General features: G+C 44.8%; 1 protein-coding gene across 2 annotated transcripts in view; it reads right to left on the bottom strand.

Annotated features, from left to right (window-relative positions):
- Positions 1–2887: 2887 nt before the first annotated feature.
- The window catches only part of LOC145397506 (uncharacterized), a 47700-nt gene continuing 28525 nt past the window's right edge, over positions 2888–22062 (bottom strand). For both annotated transcript variants that reach the window (XM_080270575.1, XM_080270576.1), the window contains 6 exons: positions 20017–20424; positions 18536–18688; positions 9833–10105; positions 8813–8986; positions 7958–8188; positions 2888–3969 (listed from right to left, as the gene is read on the bottom strand). In XM_080270575.1, coding sequence (XP_080126701.1) covers positions 3871–3969; positions 7958–8188; positions 8813–8986; positions 9833–10105; positions 18536–18688; positions 20017–20424 — 1338 coding nt within the window. In that variant the 3' untranslated portion in view covers positions 2888–3870. The remainder of the gene's footprint in view (positions 3970–7957; positions 8189–8812; positions 8987–9832; positions 10106–18535; positions 18689–20016; positions 20425–22062) is intronic.

The raw sequence follows: 22062 nt of genomic DNA, 5'->3' as shown, positions 1-22062 counted from the left end.
CACGAGAGAGAGAGAGAGAGAGAGAGAGTCGTTCACTAACTCTTTTAACTTAAACGTAAAATCGGTTTATACTGATACTAATGATAATGATAATAATAATAATAATAATAATAATGATGATAATAATAATAAACTTATTCCCATTATATATACTAACAATTCTTGATACGGTAATTTCGGCTATAAATAAAGTGAAAGTTGTCGCAATAAAACTTTTTCATAAACTAATTTATCTATGTTCTCTTCAAAGTGCAAAAATATTGACAATGTAGCTGGTGACATCCATTCACTTGATGTAGTGCTGCCTACTTCTTCCTTCACCTTTCTCTAGATTTTTTCTTCCCTTCTCTCTTCCTGTTTCTCCCATCTTTCCTGTCACTTTTTTCTTTTTTATTACTCTTCTTTCCTTTTCAGGTGGCTTTGCATTGAGTGACAAACCTAATAGTTTCCTGTAAGCCAGGAAACCATTTACAAAGCTGGGTGGTAACCATATAACCAACCCATACGTGTTCCCTACGTGTCAACAAGTGGGTTGGCGGAGGGTTAGTGCCCCTCCCCATAAAACAACCAGAATGAGTTAGGAAGAGGTGTTAGGGAGCTTCCTTAACCGATGAGAATGCAGGCCAGGGGTAAATTAACATAAGTAGAATCATCAGAGAGTTTAAAAGCAAGCGACAGCCCACTAGGAATTCAAAACAAGCGCGCGAAAACACCTGTACGTGCCAACCCAGGAGCCCTCTAGCGGTGCCACACGACAACTCCCACTCGCCGCCATATTTGGTTCTCTTTCTCTTACTTCCGGGAGGCGAACAAAACCCAGAAACTCCACATCTTTCCTCTCTTGTTAGGGTTACGTGAGGGACGCCATAAATTTCACGAGAAGGGAAGGGAGTTGTGTAATCCTCTTTCGGCACTTTTTTTTTGGGGGGAGGGGGGGGGCACATTTAGGGCCAAGATGGGTGACAGTGAGTGAAGTCTTTATTTAAAACGATGACAAAAACACGACCCCTTACTCCCCACGTCCTTTACCCCCAGTGCCAATTCTTAATAAGCGTTTTACATTCACAAAGTCTCTACCGACCTTGCCACGGAGATTTAAGTCACAAAAATTTATGTCAAATCGATTTGGGGAGTCAAGTGCGCTCTCATTTTTCCCGCCAATCTGACCCAGTGGCCGAGTTTAGTTTAGCTCAGAGGGGCAGCGTTTAGCTTACCTCAGATTCAGAAATAGAGGTGAACTTTCTACCGTCAACTCCTAAGCCTTCCTCGTTCATATTTTAGCCAAGTGGTAATAAACTGCAAACCATATTATTGAACCTTAAAAAACACGCACAGAAGGCTTTAAAAATACAAGAAAATAAATTGAATTTAAACACACACCGCGGGGGAAACTTGGCAGGGTGTCTGAGAGCAACAGTTGATCCACGGCGACAAAGTTTTTCATAATCCCCACCTATCCTCCTCCCCACAGCCAATCCATTAACCTCCCCTCCTCCTGCCTACGACCCACTTTCTCCCCACTCCCCAACCCCCTCCCCATTCCCCAACTCTTCCCCACAAGCGTTTATAAGTGAAAGGGACAACTACAACCTAACTTGGCCTAAAATTGTCATCTCTCCATCTCAGAATGAGTTGTAACACTAGATTAACATTGGATTATAAAACCAGTCATGAAGAAGTGCTAAAAGGAAGGATGTAGAGCCGCAGAACTGTCTTTTCATTAAATAAGTCGCTAAAGGACGAGAATCAGGGCCAAGTCTGGGTGGGAGGAGAATTGTGGAGGATTCTGAACACATTAAACGCAGCCTCCCTAACACGGTCTCGTTATGGCTGCCAGGGAGGTACTAAAAATTTGAGGTAGATGAAGCCAAATGGGTGTGGTGGGTGTGTGGTGCTCTCAATACACACCCCACCACACCCCACACACGCACGCACGCACACGCATAAGTCTCTCACTCGAAATTGGCTGTAGCAGTGCGAATTATACCGGCTTTCCAACGGTTTCCTAGGTCAAAGATGTTTTAAATGGAGTTTCCAGATTGTTAACTTCAGTACGTTCAGATTTCAGAATATAGATATGAGCACACACACACACACACACACACACACACACACACACACACACACACCATGTAACTTGCCAACACTTCCGCACACACACACACATACCATACAAGGCAAAACCACTGAAGCACACGCCAACAAGAACCAAGAATGATGCATATTTATTACTTAATTGATGCCTACTTTAACCATTCACACACACACACACACACAATCAGTCTCTCACGCACACATACTCGTACACACACAATTAAAAATCAGTCTCTCTCTCTCTCTCTCTCTCTCTCTCTCACACACACACACACTAACACCAACAAACACATAAACAGTTATCAGAGAGCAAGGAAGACTCCAGCTAGTAAAACATATTAATTGTTTATTTTCAACAAATACAAAAACGGGACGACATAGCGAACACCCTCACAATAACGGTCACACGGCTACGGTAACTTCAAAATTACGGTTAGAAGCAGTTAAACGGTCTTTTTTGACGGTTTAACGGCCTTCTGTGAGGTTTAACGGCCATCTATGACTGTTAAACTGTCTTGTGACGACTATGACCATGATTGTGAGGCTGTACTAAATCTATATATATATTAAATCCGTAAAGGGGAACTTATACCACAAAACAATGGGAAATAAGAAAAATAATCATCAGAATAAGAGGAAATGCTAGGCTGAAGATGCGAGGCTATGCTCATAATTTCCTGGAAATTCTTGAACATTCTAGCAAAATTCTTCGACTATCTTGGTATATAAACTGTCTTTTGATTTCTGGACACTTACAAGAATACTTCATTATTCTTAAATTCTCTAGTAAACGTCTTTTTGAATTCTGAATGATCCATGGAGAAAACTTCATAATTTTTGAGATCCCATGATGATTCTTGGTTTATAATTTTCGTAGGAATGTTCTTCTTCTTCAACATTTCTTTCAGTTTAAAAAAAAGTTCAGTTTCAGTTGCTTTCACTGTTTTCTTCCTTGTTTAATGTCTTTGTTTTTCTTAGTCTGCTTTCCAGTCGCGATATATCTCTCCTTTTTCATCCGTGTTTGAATTTCATTGCTCCTGTAACCGCTTTTAACAGCTTCTGGCCGTTTTATTTCGTTTCCCTTTAAGTTCCCTCCTCGATTTCCTTTCTTCTTCGTTTGTATGTGAGTTTTGTTGTGGTAGTTGCGGCTGATAGATCTTAGATGTTGGTAGGCGAGTTCCAGATGTACTAGGTGGGAAATAAGTCACTTGTAAGACGTTGATAGGGGCTGTGGAAGGCTTTGCGATGGTTGCTGTTGTTGCAGTGGTGGCAGATGCGGCGAAAAGCCCACGGATGTTGGTAGTTCTTGTTGATGTTGGCAGCGATGGTGGAAGCTGACGTCAGGATGTTGGTAGACGAAGTGGAAGATCTATCGATGGTTGTTGATGATGCTGGTAGACACAAAGGATGACCTGGCGATGGTGGTAGTTGTAGCGATGGTGGTAGGTGACGTCAAATGTTGGTAGTTTTCATGATGGCAGTAGCAGACTAGTGGTAGACACAGTAGAAGACTTATGGATGGTGGTAGTCCATGTGAGATATTGGTAGCGATAGTGGTAGACGGCCTAGATGTAGGTAGCAATGGTCGTAGATGCCTCGGATGCTGGTAGACGCAGTGGTAATGGTCTAGATGTTGGTAGCAATGGTCGTAGATGCCTCGGATGCTGGTAATCGCAGCGGTAATGGTCTAGATGTTGGTAGCAATGGTCGTAGATGCCTCGGATGCTGGTAGACGCAGTGGTAGGCAGCGATGGTGGTAGTGGTAGGCGAGGCTGTCTACTCATCATCATCATCAGACACTCCCATGCAGGCGGGACATACGGGTTGGTTGTCCACAGCATAGTACTGTCGCTTCCTCATGCTCTGCTTACAGTCCTTCAGGGGGGAGGCAACTCATAATTTACCTCATAATTCGACTCACCATACTCATAACTCGACTCATAACTCACAATTCGACTCAAAATACTCATATATCGACTTATAATACTCATAGCTCGATTCACAATATTCATAATTCGACTCATATCTCATAACTTGACTCATAATACTCATAACGACTCATAACACTCATAACTTGACTCATAACTCAAACTCGACTCATAATACTCATAACTCATAACTCGACTCATAACTCATATCTCGACTCATATACTCATAAACCCTGACTCACAATCTCATATACTCATAATTCACTGACTCATAATCGTCCCAACTTACTTGACTTACAGCTCATCATACTGACCTTATGCTCTGCCTCACACAACTGCCTCAGCTCCACTCACAATCGCCTAGTACCCAAAATAAATACCTAACTTCTAATATACATAACTCATAATCATAACGGACCCCCACATACGTACTCATAACCCAGCAGTCTCAAAATAACAGTAAATACAGCATTTAAGTGTCTCATAACCTCACAACTCATAAAAAAAAACTCTAGAAAGATCAACTAACAATCAAACTGACTAATTTTGGTGACTCACAGCAAACAGAAGCACATAATTACTCATAACACTCATACCATTTCTTACAAAGTACTTCCCTATTCATGCCAATCTCTATACTAATATACACGATACATATATTCGCTTTCTAAACATTATTAAATTTACACAGCCAATCACAAAGATCTTTATATAAAACACACACACACACACACACACACACACACACACACACACACACACACACACTCATCTATAGACGCACAGTATGTAAATCATGAGCGTGAGGGTTAACGGTTACAACGGCTGAAGTTCGCTAAATAAAAAAGAGTAAAATTCGCATCAAGGCCACATATTAGCGTTCAAAATTGTTAGCTGCCGAGAGAGAGAGAGAGAGAGAGAGAGAGAGAGAGAGAGAGGCGGAATCAAACATAAGACGGTTGAGACGGGTAAGTTCGTTAAGTTCGTAAACTCAAAAAAACGCAACGGTCCCAAAATTTTGCGAGAGAGAGAGTGTTAGCTGCGGCCAAGAAAAATAACTACTAAATTATCCACTAAAAAAAAAAAAAATGCAGGCGTATCAAAGGAACTATAAAAATACGAATAAAAAAGAATATTAATGATACGCCACGTCCAGAGAAGCCAAGAAAAGCAGTTGGAAAAAAAGGGCACATCTGCATAAACAAAACAAACAGCCAAAAATAAAATGAAAATAAAAAGTGTTACATAAAAGATACCCTAGAAAAATATATAATCTTTAAAATATGAAACTCTAAATTAATCTTTAAAAATCACAGAAATGTCCTGGAATGAAACAAGACAAAAATATACCTAAATATACTATAGAATTAAATGAATATTCACATTTAAATGGGAAATATCAATTAATTTTACCTTAGTTATGGTCACTTACCTCTAAGGGCTGTATTCTAGTCGGGTAAGGAGGCTCCCAAACACCTCTTCCTTAACGATTTACGTACTAAATTACCCATTAATATCCTCATTTTTGCTTCCTCTACCTTCTTAGTGTCGGCATATAAGGCATGAATAGCACACAAGAACAGCGTAACAGAGCAGAATCAGAAAGAAATCAGTAAGGAAGAGGTGTTACGCTTCCTACCCACACCAGAACACCGCCCAGTTCAAATATCAACAGACTATCACCTACCTTGGACAAAATTCCCCGGACAAAATACATCTTGAACAACTTACCTTAATTTCCGGATGGACGATATCGCCTCTTGGATTTTGGCCACTCAAGCACAGACATAAACAAGTAAAATATATAAATGAAGAATCAGGGAAAAAAAAAAAATAGGTTTGGAAGAAATGAACATAAACAGACACGAAAACAACAAACACGAAAGCTGATGATAAACAAACACGGAGACAATAACATTTAGAGGCAAAATTTATCAGATATGCAAGGCAGACACAAAATGATCAAATGAGCAAAATATAAGACAACAAACACAGGAGAAAAAGTGAAAAGGTAGGCTGTGAGAAAGGGTAACCATGAATACCTATTTCTACTCAAAATTCTGAGATTTTTTGTTTTTGGAGGAATGATGTACGATAAAAATAAAAAAAATATTCATCACTACACAAATGGAGTCAAACGAAAGACTCAGGAAATATATAAATCTCGTAATATTGTTTTAAACTCAGCTTCCCAATAAAACCAGTCCAGCAACACGTTCCAAACACGTTAAGTCCCCCGTTTTCTTTGCCCGGATGATTAAAGTTAAGCCTTCCGTTTTCTCAGCTCAGCGGGTTAAACAAAAATACAACCCGGCTCTCCGTGTTACTAATGGTTTGTTTTGGCTGTAAAAACGAAGGAGTTATTTTAAACGCTCGGCTGCTGACATTCTGAAACGAGCTGAAGGGGAGTTGGTGTGTTGTTGTGGCGTGGTAAGAGACGGTATGATGATGGTGGTGGCTGGTGGCTGTGTGTTAAGTGGCGACAGTGAAACGGCATGTAGTGTGAGCATAAAAAAAGGTATATGATCTTTTTGGCGATGTTATGGAGTGAAGTTTGTGAGATGTGTGGGTATTTTAGGGTGGATTCAAACTTTAGCCCACTGCTTGGCCATAAAATGATGTCGTCTACCCCCTTCAGCTAATTCATATATTTCTCACTACTGTCAGAAATTTTATTATGTTTAGTTACGGCCTCTGCAGCTGCCAGGTGTGTGTGTGTGTGTGTGTGTGTGTGTGTGTGTGTGTGTGTGTGTGTGTGTGTGTGTGTGTGTGTGTGTGTGTGTGCTCTACTTTATGTCAAGGCTAATCAAACCATTTTCATTAAGACTTTGTGTTGAGTTTTACGAGGCTAATATTGGCTGTTGCACAACCAATCCAACAGCTTGCCAGACTAACAGGTTGTGCGTGAGTGGATCTGATGGGGAAAGTGTGAGTGAGGAAGGTTGACAGTTATATGAAGATGTGAATGAGAGAAGAATTGTGGGGAACATATAGAGATCAGAGAAGCAAGAAGAATGAGCCAATGTGGAAGGCTGACAGGAAGATGGAAATACGAATGAGATGAGAACACTTGTAGGAAAATAAACAGATCAGAGAAGCTAGAGGAGTGAGCCAATGTAGAAGGCTGACAGGATTATGAAAAGACGAATGAGAAGAGAAGACTTGTAGGAATATAAACAGATCAGAGAAATAACAAAGCGAACCAATTACCAACCTCCCGACAGACATCCCACAAAACAACGGGACCAAAACAAATGAAAGACGCCCAAAGTAGGACACTGAGGCAGGTGTGAAGCAGACAGGACGTGACAGAAAGCTTAAAAGGAAAGTCAGAAGGTGAGCCAAGAGCGTGAATCATGGAGCAACCTGAAGCCCGGTGATGAAGCACAACTCTGAGGTAATGAGCTAAAGAGACGAGACAGTGAGACAAAAACACCTAGTAAAAGTGAAGGGTGAAGAGGACATGGAGGGGCGACGCAAAGAATGAGATCACGAACTAAGAAGACGAAGGTAAAAGAAACTAAGTCATGAAGATTAAAAGCTCAGGGAACATGATGCAGTACACACACGTGGTTATAATGAGCTGGGATGATGAGACAGTGAATGTGGGACAGATTAAACTCAAGACTGCAGGGAACATAAAAGACTGGGGCATCACAAGTGCAAGAAACAGTAAAAAAACAGTAAAGAACAGAGATAATTAGCTTACGACTATATAAAACCTAAATTAATAGATAAAATGACACAAAACACTGAAACATAGGAGACAAGCTTCAAGAATAAACATGATGCCAACGGAACAGTAAAACACTAAAGGATCCAGACTGAAACAAGGAAATAAAATGCTGAAACATACCAAAAGGAACACAGAAACATAACACAGAAAGACACTGAAACCATACTAGAGATGAAGGCAAAGAAGCGGCGTTACTCACCCTGCAGACGAAGCACTCGGGATGCCACTGAGCATTGAGGGCGGAAATGTAGTTCTCCATGATGGGTGAGTTGCAGCCGCCGCATTTCGGAGCGAACATGTTGAAGTAGTCCTCCCTGCAGTACGGCTTGCCATCCCTCTCGTGGAATCCCTCTTCGCCGAACGTGTTGCCGCATTGCGCGCAGAAGAAGTGCTCTGGATGCCACGTCTTGTCCAGGGCAGTCACGCATTTCTGGTCGGGAGAGACGGTGCCGGTGGACGAGGTCAGATTGGGTCAGGGGCATTGTGCTAGAGCCGTATTAAGTCCTTCACCTAACTATCTACAGCCAGACGCCTTAAATCCAGCTGCCCTCTCTTAAATTTGCACCTCCCTCATTCATACACGTCTCCACTCCATCCCCCTACCTCATCCTCGGCCTCCCCTTCCCCCTCTCCTCCATACACACTCTCCTGGCTAATCTCTCACTTTCCTTTATACTCACTATGCCATCTCCCCTCCCTCCTTACCTCCTACATTCTCTCCACTACACTTTGCTTTCCTCCTTGCCTCCTTTACGTTCTTCCCTAACACTATATATCAGCTTTCCTCCCTCCCTACCCCATTCCTTCCCTCTACTACCTCCTGCCTGCCTCCCTCCCTACCCATTCCTTCCCTCCACTACCTCCTGCCTACCTCCCTACCCCATTCCTTCCCTCCACTACCTCCTGCCTGCCCCCTACCCTATTCCTTCCCTCCACTACCTCTCCCCTTCCTCCCTAACCCATTCCTTCCCTCCACTACCTTTCGTCTCCCTTCCTACTCAACTCCTTCCCATCACCTCCTGCCTGCCTCTCCACCTGCCTGCCTGGTACTCACGTCAAGGATGGGCCCGTTGCAGTAGGCACAACGTGGGGAGAAGAGTTCGTGATAGTCGTGTTCGCAGTATGGCTTTCCCTCACGCTCGAAGAAGTTGCGCGTGCCCAGCTCCTGATTGCAGTGCGAGCAGGTGAAGTGCTCCGGATGCCAAGTCTTCCCCAAAGCCGTTATCACCTGTGTTGCAAGATCATTCGCACCGTTGCACACACGTCATGTACACGTTACGGTCACACCATTGCACACACGTCACATACAGTACACGTTAGGACCATACCATTGCACACACGTCACATACACGTTAAGGTCACACCACCATTGCACACACGTCACATACAGTACACGTTAGGACCATACCATTGCACACACGTCATGTACACGTTAAGGTCACACCATTGCACACACGTCACGTACACATCACGGCCACACCAATGCACAGACACCACGAACAGTCGCATCAATAAACATACATGGATCCACACACACACACACACACACAAGGGAAAAATGAATTAGTTACAATGTTACACTACATATAAATAATACATATAAGCCAAATATACGACAACTGCATCAAATATACTGCAGTTCAATTACTTAGAGATTTAACAGCCAGAGTGAATCAAAATAATACAGAATGAGAGAGAGAGAGAGAGAGAGAGAGAGAGAGAGAGAGGGAGAGACTAGAAGGGAAACGACAGCAAGTTCAAGAAGGGAATATGAAGGAAGGGAGAAGAAAGCAAGAGACAGCAAATTTAAAGAAAAAGAATGACAATATGAAGGGAAAAGAGAGAAGGAGAGAGCAATATGAAGATGATAAAGGAGAGGAATGGAAAGAGAGAGCGATAGAGAGCAAATACAAACAGAGACTGAGAAGGAGAGATGAAGGGGAATAGAAAGAGGGAGCGATAGACAGACACACACACACAGAGACTGAGAAAGAGAGGTGAAGGGGAAGAGATAGAGAGACGGGTAGACAGCAAATACAAATAGAGACTGAGAAGGAGAGGTGAAGCTTCCAACCTGTCCCACGATGGGCTTGTGGCAGGCGGTGCAGCAGCCCTTCTGCGTGGTGGTTACGCCTTGTTCCGTCATGTGTGTGGCCAAGGAACCAAGCATACAGTCCAGCTGGTTGGCCGGCGCGGGGGACGGCGTGGGCGAGGGCGTGGGTTGCTTCGGGGGTGACGGGGTGGGCTGCTTGGGCGGTGAGGGCGGGGCGGGCGGCGACGGTGGCTTGGGCTTGTGTGGCTTGGCGTAGGCGGAGTCCACCTGCGTCTGGAGGCTGCTGGCGTTGATCTGGGGGCGGCACACGCAAGGTCAGGGCAGGGTGAGCTGGGTCGGGATAGGGGACGGGTTGGGATGCACTGGGTTGGGTTGGGGTGGGGTAAGTGGGGTTAGGGTGGGGTAGGCTGGGTTGCGACAAGCGAAGCTAGGTTAAATTAACGTTGGAAGTAGTGAGGTCAGGGTAGGCTAAAAGGAGGTGGATTGGAGGTCAGGGTAAGGTGAGGAAGGTCAGAATAGGTCAGGTCGGGTCAGGCAAAGCTAGACATGATTAGATTGGACTAGATGAGGTCATGTTGGACTAGGATGAGCTGGGATGGGTTAAGCTGGGATGTGCTGGGCTGGGATGAGCTGGGATGGGTTAGGCTGGGATGTGTTGAACTAGGATGCGCTGGGATGGGTTAAGCTGGGATGCATTGGACTAAAATGAGCCGGGATGGGGTAGGCTGGGGTATGTTGGACTGGGATGAGCTGGGATGGGTTAGGCTGGGATGGGTTAGGCTGGGATGAGTCAAGATAGGTTGGTTAGATGAGATTGAGCTGGGGGGAGAGGAAAGGAAAGGTAGTGGAGGGAAAACAGGAGAGACCGGAGGAAAGAGGAGTGAGAAGGGATGAGGGAGATGAGGGGGGGGGGAGAGAGAGACTTCACGAGAAATAGAGAATGATGTCAGATGAGAGAGAGAGAGAGAGAGAGAGAGAGAGAGAGAGAGAGCTAAGACGTATGAGACAAACTGTTTATTTATACAAGAAGGGAAAGAGGAGGAGGAGGAGGAGGAGGAGGAGGAGGAGGAGGAGGAAAGAGAGAGAGAGAGAGAGAGAGAGAGAGAGAGAGAGAGAGAGAGAGGAAAGTGGAGATACTGAGCCAAATCTTAAGATGAATGGTCTCTCTCTCTCTCTCTCTCTCTCATATTCCTTACCTGTTTTCCTCTTCCTATCATCCTTACCTCTCTCTCTCTCTCTCTCTCTCTCTCTCTCTCTCTCTCTCTCTCTCTCTCACACACACACACCAAACAGTGGGGTTACAGTGGATTGCCCTACCAGGTGTTGGCAGGAGGCGAGAGAGAGAGAGAGAGAGACAGACAGACAGAGAATATGTGTGTGTGAATGCACATTAAAGGAAGACAGACACAGATAGACATAAACTGTGTGTGAGAGAGAGAGAGAGAGAGAGAGAGAGAGAGAGAGAGAGAGAGAGAGAGAGAGAGAGAGAGAGAGGCACCAGCTGCAACCATAAGCCCACAGCATATAATTATAGCTCCTCCTCTCACCAACTACCACCAACAACAATAATAGACTCCGTTACTACTTTAAATAAACCTTCATTAATTTTCTAAGTTCAAAAATACACAACTAAGCATTCTCTATTATCTAACTCTCTGTTTTAATTATTTTCTTTAGGTTCTAAGTTCAAAATCCTTCTAAAACATGATCTAAGTTCAAATTTGCTAGGAAAACCAATGCATCTGGGTCTACGTTAATTTCAAATATTTCTTTTACTAATATTCTATGGTTCAAGAGTGTCATGTTAGTCTTTCATTAACTTCAAAGGTAAAATTTTGATTATGGAACGCCTTCATTTGTTTCTAGATTTAAATATGGTAAAGAAAATCCTATCATTCGATTCTAAGTTCACACACACACACACACACACACACACACACAATTAAATCCTCTCATTCTCTACGATTTAGTTAGTTCATTTAAATCTTTCAATAATCTCAGCGCCATAAATTACGAACATTATTTTTATCTGCTAACAGGACCCTCTCACTCGATTCTACTCTGCCAGATAGATTAGATTAACAGATTCAACGTTCAGAGTATATTTAATTATTTCTCTACGGTTTCGTCGGCTCAAATAATTATCTCAAAAAATTTCTGTGATTAAATTTGGTCTTAAAATCCTTCCATTAGTTTCTACATTAATATTTCCTCATTACATCCGTGTATGCGATTTAGCAAACTTTCTCATACCCCCGCGAATCATTGTTTACATTCCTTGAACCTACTGGGAAAGATAACAGTTAATTCCCGCCTTTAAAATACTGAATGAAGGGCTACTTTTCGCTCCCAGGATGAACGAGATGGTACCGTCGGGGATGCTGGGAATTGAACGTTTAAAATCCTGCCTTATATTACTGGAAAAAGTGGGTTTCTTCCCCCTGCATGAAATTATTAATCCTGGGAAAACAAAGATCATTTTGAAACCTAGGACGAAGGACGACCGGGGCATGGGAAGGAAGGGGAGGCTTGCTTTTTTCTAGGACGAACAGGAATGAGCTACGAAATTACTTTGAATCCCAGGACGATGGATGACTACGAGAGGGATTCATTATTATTATTATCTTTATTCAAGGACGAAGGACGACGGGGGCAGAGAAGGGTGTGCTGGTGGGAGGGGAGGGTACTTTTTTTTCCCCAGTCCAAACGACACGAGTGAGGAATAGGACGAATTTGAATCCCAGGACGAAGGAAGGTCACCCGTGTTTACGTCTGCGCATGACTTAGTTTGGCAACACCGCTTTTGTTTACATTAGGGGGGGGTGTACGGGAGGAGAGGGGGAGGGGTGCCAGAGAGGTGGTGATGGTGATAGTTGTGATGAGAGAGAGAGAGAGAGAGAGAGAGAGAGAGAGAGAGTCTTGATAGTTCACGATAATAGCAATGATAGTGATATGGTCGAGGTGATAGTCTTGAATAGTGATAGTCCTTAATGGTGACTATCCTGAAGTTATTCCTTAGTGGTGATAGTCCTGGTGGTGATAGTGGTGAGAGTAGTGATAGTCCTGGTGGTGATAGTGGTGAGAGTAGTGATGCAGCACGAGTAGTATGCAATTGTAGGTGACAGCTGGTGATGGTGATAGTCTGGAAATAGTCTTGTATGGTGACAGTCCTCAGTGGTGATAGTCCCTGATAGTGGTAGTCCAGGAAATATAGAATAGTAATAGAGCACCATCCTCCTTTGTATAAACGGGCAGTTCTCTTCCCTCTTCACATCAGTGCCATCGCGCGAAGGAGTCCAGTTATAACCCCATAATCCTGATAGTCTTAAATAGTTCCGTGATAGTCCTTGCTGGTGATAGTTCTGGTGATAGTAGTTTTCAATGGATAGTCCAGAATGGTGATAATCTTGAATGAAGAGTGGATAGTCCTGGAGATAGTCCCTGATGGTGATAGTATGATAGTCCCTGATGGTGATAGTAGTGGTGATAGTCCCTGATGGTGATAGTCCTGGTGATAGTCCCTGATGGTGATAGTAGTGGAGATAGTCCCTGATGGTGATAGTAGTGGTGATAGTCCCTGATGGTGATAGTAGTGGAGATAGTCCCTGATGGTGATAGTAAACGCTGGGTGGGATAGTCTTGAAGATAGTCCTGGTGATAGTCCCTGATGGTGACAGTGTGGTGATAGGACGAGGGTGGGGTGGGTCGGGGGGGGGGCCTCACCTGCACCAGCCGTGAGAGAGAGCAAGACTGAGGGTGTTAGTCGAGGGTGGGGTTATATATGCTTTCCCACCCCCTCCCCTCTCCCCTCCCTCTCACCCCCTCCCCCACCTCCCTCTCCCCCTTCCCCTCCCTCTCACCCCTCCCCCTCCCTACCTGTCCTTTCACTGCCCCTCCCTATCTAACTCTGCTTCCTCTCTCTCTCTCTCTCTCTCTCTCTCTCTCCACTTGCTTCTCACTCCCTCCCAATCCACCTGTTACTTCCCCCTCCCTCTGTATCTCACGGATTATACAAATATAGATGTATGGACACACACACACACACACACACACACACACACACACACACACACACACACACACACACACAACGAGAGAGAGAGAGAGAGAGAGAGAGAGAGAAAATGAGTGTAACTCTACGGAAATAAATCGCCACATTTCACTTACTTTCCTGCTGCTAATTCATTCTCTCTCTCTCTCTCTCTCTCTCTCTCTCTCTCTCTCTCTCTCTCTCTCTCTCTCTCTCTCTCTCAAATGAACGAATGCAGGAAAAACGCACACAAAACATACATACACAAATACTCACATGCAGAAACATACATACACAAACGTCCATATACAAAAATACACACACACACACACACACACATTAAACGAGAGGGGGGAGGGGGAGGGGGAGGAGGAAGAGGGAGGAGGAGGAAAAGAAAAGGAGGAGGAGGAGGAGGAGGAAGAAGAGAAGAGGAAATATGGAAGAGAATGAAGGGTGGGGGAGGCAGGGTACTAATGAGGGGAGGGGAGGGGAGGGGAGGGGAGGGGAGGGGAGGGGAGGGAAGGGGAGGGGAGGTGGGGGAGGGGAGGGGGTTTGAAGTCAAGGTTGAAATGTCTCAGAATACCCCCACCTACGCCATACCTCCCCCTCCCTCCCTCTCTCTCCCCATCTCTCTCTCTCTCTCTCTCTCTCTCTCTCCCCATCTCTCTCTCTCTCTCTCTCTCCAAATCTCACAATAGCAACGTGAGGGGTGAAGAGGAGGCGACAGGGAGAGAGAGAGAGAGAGAGAGAGAGAGAGAGCATTCCCCCTCCCCCCACAACACAACATATATTCACCCAACAATGCCTAGCCACCCGCTAATATTAGCACCCGTGACGTCACACTGCGTCGGGTCACACCACAAAATCGCTATAAATACACCGCTAAACTGCCTCGGATCTATGTTAAGTAGAGATCAAATGTACAATACGTCAAGCACTTACCTTCAAGCGATTTATTTTCCCTAGAAACGGAGGAATAAAGTGAAACTCCTTACAATATTCGGATGCAGTTAAGTTAATCGCTACCTTCATGCCAAACACCACCCCACATCACCGCTTGCTTTCACCCGAGGGAACTGGGTCAAAATTATGAGAAGGAGCATTTTTGAGAGCTGGAGGTGTTGTAAGTCGATGAAAACTCCTGGAATTGTGAGTCACCGTAGATTAATTTTGTGTTATTGAATATTTACCAACGAGCTGTGAGTGTCCTGCCTCTTAGCCAATTTGTGAGTACCTTAAGAAGATATAGTGTCAGTCCTCAACCGAATAACTGAGAGGATTTGTGAGTTCCAGACCGAATTAAGGGCCAATTTGTGAGTTCCAGACCGAATTAAGAACCAATTAGTGAGTTCCAGACCGAATTAAGGGCCAATTAGTGAGTTCCAGACCGAATAAGAGCCAATTAGTGAGTTCCAGAACGAATTAAGGGCCAATTTGTGAGTTCCAGACCGAATTAAGGGTCAATTAGTGAGTTCCAGACCGAATTAAGGGCCAATTAGTGAGTTCCATACCGAATAAGAGCCAATTAGTGAGTTCCAGACCGAATTAAGAGCAAATTTGTGAGTTCCAGACCGAATGAGCCAATTAGTGAGTTCCAGACCGAATTAAGAACCAATTTGTGAGTTCCAGACCGAATTAAGGGCCAATTAGTGAGTTCCAGACCGAATTAAGAGCCAATTAGTGAGTTCCAGACCGAATTAAGAGCCAATTAGTGAGTTCCAGACCGAATTAAGAGCCAATTAGTGAGTTCCAGACCGAATAATTTGTGAGTAACTGAGATAATCCATGAGTTAATCCAATGAGTAAGTCAGAGCAGCCAATTTGTGAGTCTCGGACCGAGGTAATATGATAATCCGTGAGTGGACCCAATTAACATCCAATTAGTGTTCCCATCAGCGTAATTGGTGAGTCATTAAGGTAATCTGTGAGTCAATCCAATGAGTAAGTTTGTGTTGCCAATCTGTGAGTCCCCAACCGAATTAATTTGAACATCTGTGCGTGCAACGGAACCTGCGCACGTCTGACTCACCAACTTGCGCACAAGAGCGGGACTGCGCAGCTTCTCCTGTCTCTGCGGCAGGAATAATTTGGAAGGTGAATAATTTGGAGGCAATATAATATGAATATCCACCTACCTATCTATCTTTCTATCTATCTATAGCCAGACGCCACAATCTCATATGGGGTGGCCATTTGTGAGTTAGTTGTTTTACGGGGAGGGGCACTAACCCTCCACCAACCCACTTGCTGACAAGTAGGGAACACGTATGGATTGGTTATATGGTTACCACCCAGCGTTGTAAATGGTTTCCTGGCTTATAGGAAACCATTAAGCTTGTCATTCAATGTAAAGCCACCTGAAAAGGAAAGAAGAGTTATAAAGTGACAGGAAATATGGAAGAAAGGAGAGCAGACAGAAAAAGAATGATAAAGGTGAAGGAAGACGTGGGGAGCACTACATCAAGTGAGTGGATGATGGTCGCCACCACCTTCCACCAAGCTAAAATAAAGCAAATATAAATAAAACGGTACAGCAAAACATTACTATCAAAAACAACAACACAAAACATATACAAACCTTCATCTACAGGCAAAAAAAAACAGCATCATATATACAGCAATAAATAAATAAATAAATATGCCAGAAAAACACCAAGCATCATAAATACAGCATCAAAACACGCCAGAACGAAAGAAGCGTGGACGGCATAGTAGGCGAAATGTGGGGCGTACATTCCGTAGAGTTGCGCACATTTCTCCATCTAACTGTCTACCTATAACTATTTACGTATGCATCTACAGTCGTGTGTGTGTGTGTGTGTGTGTGTGTGTGTGTGTGTGTGTGTGTGTGTGTGTGTGTGTGTTTATCCATATATATACAAAAGGAGGAAGACGAATTTTGAGACGCAGAAATCGGTGACTATACACAAGAAAAGCAAAAAATATCTATATAAAAACAAGACTAATGGTCAAAGAGAGAGAATCACACGTAAACATCTCCCTCGCTTCAAATTCGAACGCGTATAGAACATGCTGGATACGAAACTCGAACGGAAAGCAAGAAAGCATCATTTTTTTGCCATTTAAAACGAATTATACGTTTTTCTTCGGCTATTTCAGCTTAACATATCATTTTCTATTCAATTTTCGTTATTTAAAACCAGTTCGCTCTCAAGACAATGCCCACATACATACATACACACATACACACACACACAGATATGAGTTAAAGAAAGCCTGTCAACACACATACATACACACACATACATAAATACATACATACATACACACATGAGTTATAGGAGGCTTAACACACACACACACACACACACACACACGTTAAGCCCATAGCATTCAACACTTCGCTAACAAGGTGACTAGGAGGAGGAGGAGGAGGAGGAGGAAGAAGAGGAAGGCTGGGGGAGGGAAGAAGAATTAGGAGAGGAAAGATGGGGTGGAGGAGGAAGAGGGATGGTGATGAGAGGAAGAGGAGAAAGAGAAGGAGAGAGAGAACGATGAAGGGTAATGTGAGAGAGAGAGAGAGAGAGAGAGAGAGAGAGAGAGAGAGAGAGAGAGAGGAGGAGAGACGGAATGGAGGGAGGAGAGGGAAGGAAAAGAGTGAGAGAAGACAGGAGGGTGATGGAGGGAAAGGGAAGAGAGGATGGAAGAGTTGTAGGAATGAGAGAGAGAGAGAGAGAGAGAGAGAGAGAGAGAGAGAGAGTGGAAAACAAACCATTAAATTGTAACTAATCTAAGCCATCCCTGGAACACACACACACACACACACACACACACACACACACACACACACACACACACACACACACACACACACTCACACACACACTCTATCTATCTATCTATTGCCAGACGCCTTAATCCCTTATACGGGGTGGCCACAAACTAATCGCCTTCACGTCACCCTGTTCCCCGCCATTTCACTGCCCTGCTCCCAATTCACACCCCCGTCTCTCATATACCTCTTCGTTCCATCCCTCCATCTCATTCCTGGTCTTCCTCTCCCTCTCTCCCGCTCCACTCACACACACACACACACACACACACACACACACACACACACACACACACACACACACACACACACACACACACGCAAATTCTGGGGCGATGATAAAGCCAGCTCTGCTCTCAAAAGGGAAGACAGGTAGACTCAGAGATTAATGAAAGGCGGTAAATACTTCGTTACACCTGCTGACTGACTCTCTTATATGTGCTGCCTCGTCACTGCCAAGAAACTGCGCTGCCAGCTGGTCTCTGTGTGTGTGTATAATTGGTCTGTGTATCTGTGTAACTGGTGTACACGTGTGCGTATTCATTCCTACACCATATCATACCAGTAAGGTCAGATAGGGTCAAAGGAATTTCAGGTTATGCCACACCAAATCGGGTCATTTAAAGATTTCGTTATGCCACACAACGCACACGCTGTTATGTCTGTTAGGGCAATCCACACCACACACACACACACACACACACACACACACACACACACACACACAGAGTTAAATACGGTTATATAAGGTTATGTCAAACCACACACGAGTCAGTTCAAATAAGGTAATACAATGTTACGCCAAACTACACGTGAGCTGCACGAGATGAGGTCACGGCGGGTGTTGTGCGTGTTAGGTCACTCCAGGAGGCACACATTAGGTCACCCCGGAGGTACTCACGACAACGGGCTCCTCCACAACCTCCACCGGCGTCTCATCCACCACCTCACACATTTCATATCTGGTCGTGTCCGCAACCCAGCGATACTCCGCGTCGTTCCTCTTGACGGGGCCTCCGGATGGCGGCCGCACGAACGGGTCATCCGCGGGGCTCTGTTTGAGATGACGGTCACTGCCTAGCCAGGATCCGCTTCTGTCCCTGGTTTGTACTCCAGTCGGGTAAGGAGGCTCCCTAACATCTCTTCCTTAACGATTTATTTTCCAAACTACCCACTACTACCCCCTGGTCTGCTTCTTGTGTCTTCAATATCAACATAGATTGCATAAACAACACACAAGAACAGTGCAGTGGAGTAGAATCAGGAATAAATCGGTGGGGAAGAGGTGTTTGTAAGCTTCCTTATCGAACCAGAACACTATATTATCACCCACATCACTCCCTGCCTCATCATAACACCCCCCTGCACCATCACCCCAGCAACACAGGATTAGTCTGAGGGGTTAACGCTGCCTCACAACACCACACATGGGGGCTGGGAGGGGGGAGGGAGACACTGGACAAATGTAGCCCAGCCAAGGGACTCACTGGAGGCCGGGCTACACTGGGCTACAAAACTGTGGTAGTCTAAGTAGCACAGGAAATACACTAGACTATTAAAATGTCACTATAGGTGGCTCTGAAGACTGTATAACACCTCTTCCCTTGCCATTAGCATACTACACTGCAATATTCTCCTGTATGTTTATATCGCTACCATATCGACATCCAGTGGTTTGCATTCATAACATACAAAAGGATAATGTGGTGTAATGTGCTGAATAAATTACTATGGAGGAGGTGCTACGAAGATTGACATGCCACCTGAAATACGGTCCTAAATGAGATGGGCGTTGTGGGACGGGGCCAGTTAGTGGGCCACACAGCCGCTACAGCGTGAGGCGAGGCTGGACGGAGGGTGTAAGTGGGGTCACTAGACGCTCCACTCCTGCGGCTACCTTACTGGGTAGAGTTGGGCAGGGCAGCGCTACTCAGGTACTGTCCATTCAAAGGCAATAATCAGTATCCCCCTCAGCGTACAAAAGCCACGGCCAGTGAATGATCCAGCCACAATAGGCGAACAGAAACTCCAAGGTAAGAAAGAGGGTGAGTTGACAGTGGGATGACATGGAAGAGATAGGCATTTAGGCCCATGGTTTTGTCTGCTTGTGGGATACTGATTTCTGCTTTCACATGAACAGTTAACTACAAAAGTCTGCTCTCCTCACCTGCCTTTCCTTCACTGGGGATTCACAGACACTTGACTGTGACGTAGCGGATTGAGGAGCCTTATTATCAGCCATCTGTGGGTGATAATACGCACCTCTGTCCATTACGTGTCATTCAAGCATTTATGATGGCGATGAGAGAGGCAGGGGAGGCAGATGGACTTGTGTAGGTGGATATTATAGAAGCCAGCGTGAGGCATGACACGCCGACCTACCCTGGGTATGCCACGATGGGCCGGCACCGCTGACACTGATGCCGATATAACAAATGCCTCAGGTGGCGGCACAGGCGAGAGGGTTCTGACAACATACTCGCGTGGCACAGGCGGCCTGGGAGGTGGCACAGCATACATGTCTTTATCATCGGGAATGGGTGGTCGTGGTGGAGGGGAGGACGCGGTATACTCCTCGTCGCTGTGCAATGACGTGCGTGACATGCGTGAGTGTGTGCGCACAGGAACAGGCACGGGGCTGGCTGATGCAGACTCAACCTTCCTGATGGTGGTAGACTCAACAATCTTGGGGCTGGACGACTCAATCTTCTTGCTGGCACCCAGGGTCGTGATGACCTGATTCTCCAACTCACTCAGGGCGCTCTTCTCTAACTCACTTATGCCCGTCTTCTGCAATACGGCGCGTCACAACTATCTCCTTCACTCTACACCTACCACATCTCCTTCACTCACCACCTACCACATCTCCTTCACTCTCACCACCTACCACATCTCCTTCACTCTCACCACCTACCACTGTCCTCACACACTTCTTAGATTCACCCTTACACCTCAAGAATTATAACTTCAGCAAACGCCAGACGGTTTAACTCGCCTGGCGATTTTACTCATCACTGGCAAACCTTGTGAGGCCTGAGGGTTAACTGCCACAACACACACACACACACACACACACACACACACACACACACACACACACACACACACACACACACATTCCAACACCCTTTCAAAACACAGCTATGACAACACCACCACCATGTATGTCACTTTCCAATACAAGTTCCGTACCTATTCTAGCACCAACCACACACACACACACACACACACACACACACACACACACACACACACACTATGGCAAACAAATACCACAGTTTACATGTTACATGAAACTTTGCAACAATTCTGTGTCGAGAGTAAACAACAGAACGAAACAAACTAACGTGAAAACAACTGAATGAAGACAAAACACGAAAGAAAATACGTGAATAATGAATACAAAAGAGCAATCCACGTGGAAATTAAAACAGAAGCGGAAGCAATCACGTGAGAACTGAACAAGACAAAACAAACCCACGTGAATATTTAACTATCAATCAGTAAAAATACGTGAATATAAACAACTCAACCTATATTAAAATTACACCCAAAAGAGCAAGTGATTACGTGAAATATGGAAAGAAAGGAGCATCTCACGTGAACATTTAACCAAAAGGAGATTAAATTACGTGAAAACTGAAAAGAAATCATTACCAACGTGCAAAGGAAATCACGTACATCAAAAAAAAACTCCCAACTTCTCAAATTCACACCACAAAACCTGAGAAATGAATCATGAACAAGGAAAACGAATCAGTTCATCCATAATCGTCCTGAATCAGTCGCAACCAATCTCAGACACGTACACAACACGCCTGGAACAAGATATAAACACGTCGGGTGGAGCGAGAACGTCAGCCCGCCCTCCCACTGGCTACGAACTGGCCAATGAGGGAGTGGCTGACGCTCTCTCTGGAAGGAGGCGGCTGCGGTGAGGCACTGCTGATGATTTTGTGTCTGCTGACAGAATTTGGATGACAGTTGGTTCCTGCGGTAGCTGAGGTTGTGGCGTGGTGTGGTGGATGTGGTGGATGTGGTGGTGCTGGTGGTAGTGACTGGTGGGGGTGGTAGTGACTGTGGTAGTGGTATAAGGGGTGTTAATGGTGGTGGTAACGGTAGTGGTGGTGGTGGTAGCAGAGGTATTAGTGGTGGTGGTGAGAGTAGTAGTTATGATGATAGTGGTGGAGGCAGAGGTAGTAATGGTGACAGTGGTGGTGATGAGTAGAAATGATGATGATTGTGGTGGTGGTGAAAGTAGTAATGATGATGACTGGTGGTGATAGTGATGCTAAAAATGATGAAGGCACCGCAAATTATGACTTTAGGAGTGATGACAGTGAAGGTAGATAGTGATGATTATGATGAGTGATGATGATGATGATGATGAAAGTGATGATGATGATGATAATGATGATGATGATGATA

The sequence above is a fragment of the Coenobita brevimanus genome, chromosome 41, assembly GCF_032717465.1.
Source record: "Coenobita brevimanus isolate Jiangsu-jjx chromosome 41, ASM3271746v2, whole genome shotgun sequence".
Lineage (NCBI taxonomy): Eukaryota > Metazoa > Arthropoda > Malacostraca > Decapoda > Coenobitidae > Coenobita > Coenobita brevimanus.
The sequence above is the reverse complement of the archived record's forward strand: the minus strand, read 5'-3'. Positions and strand labels throughout refer to the sequence as shown.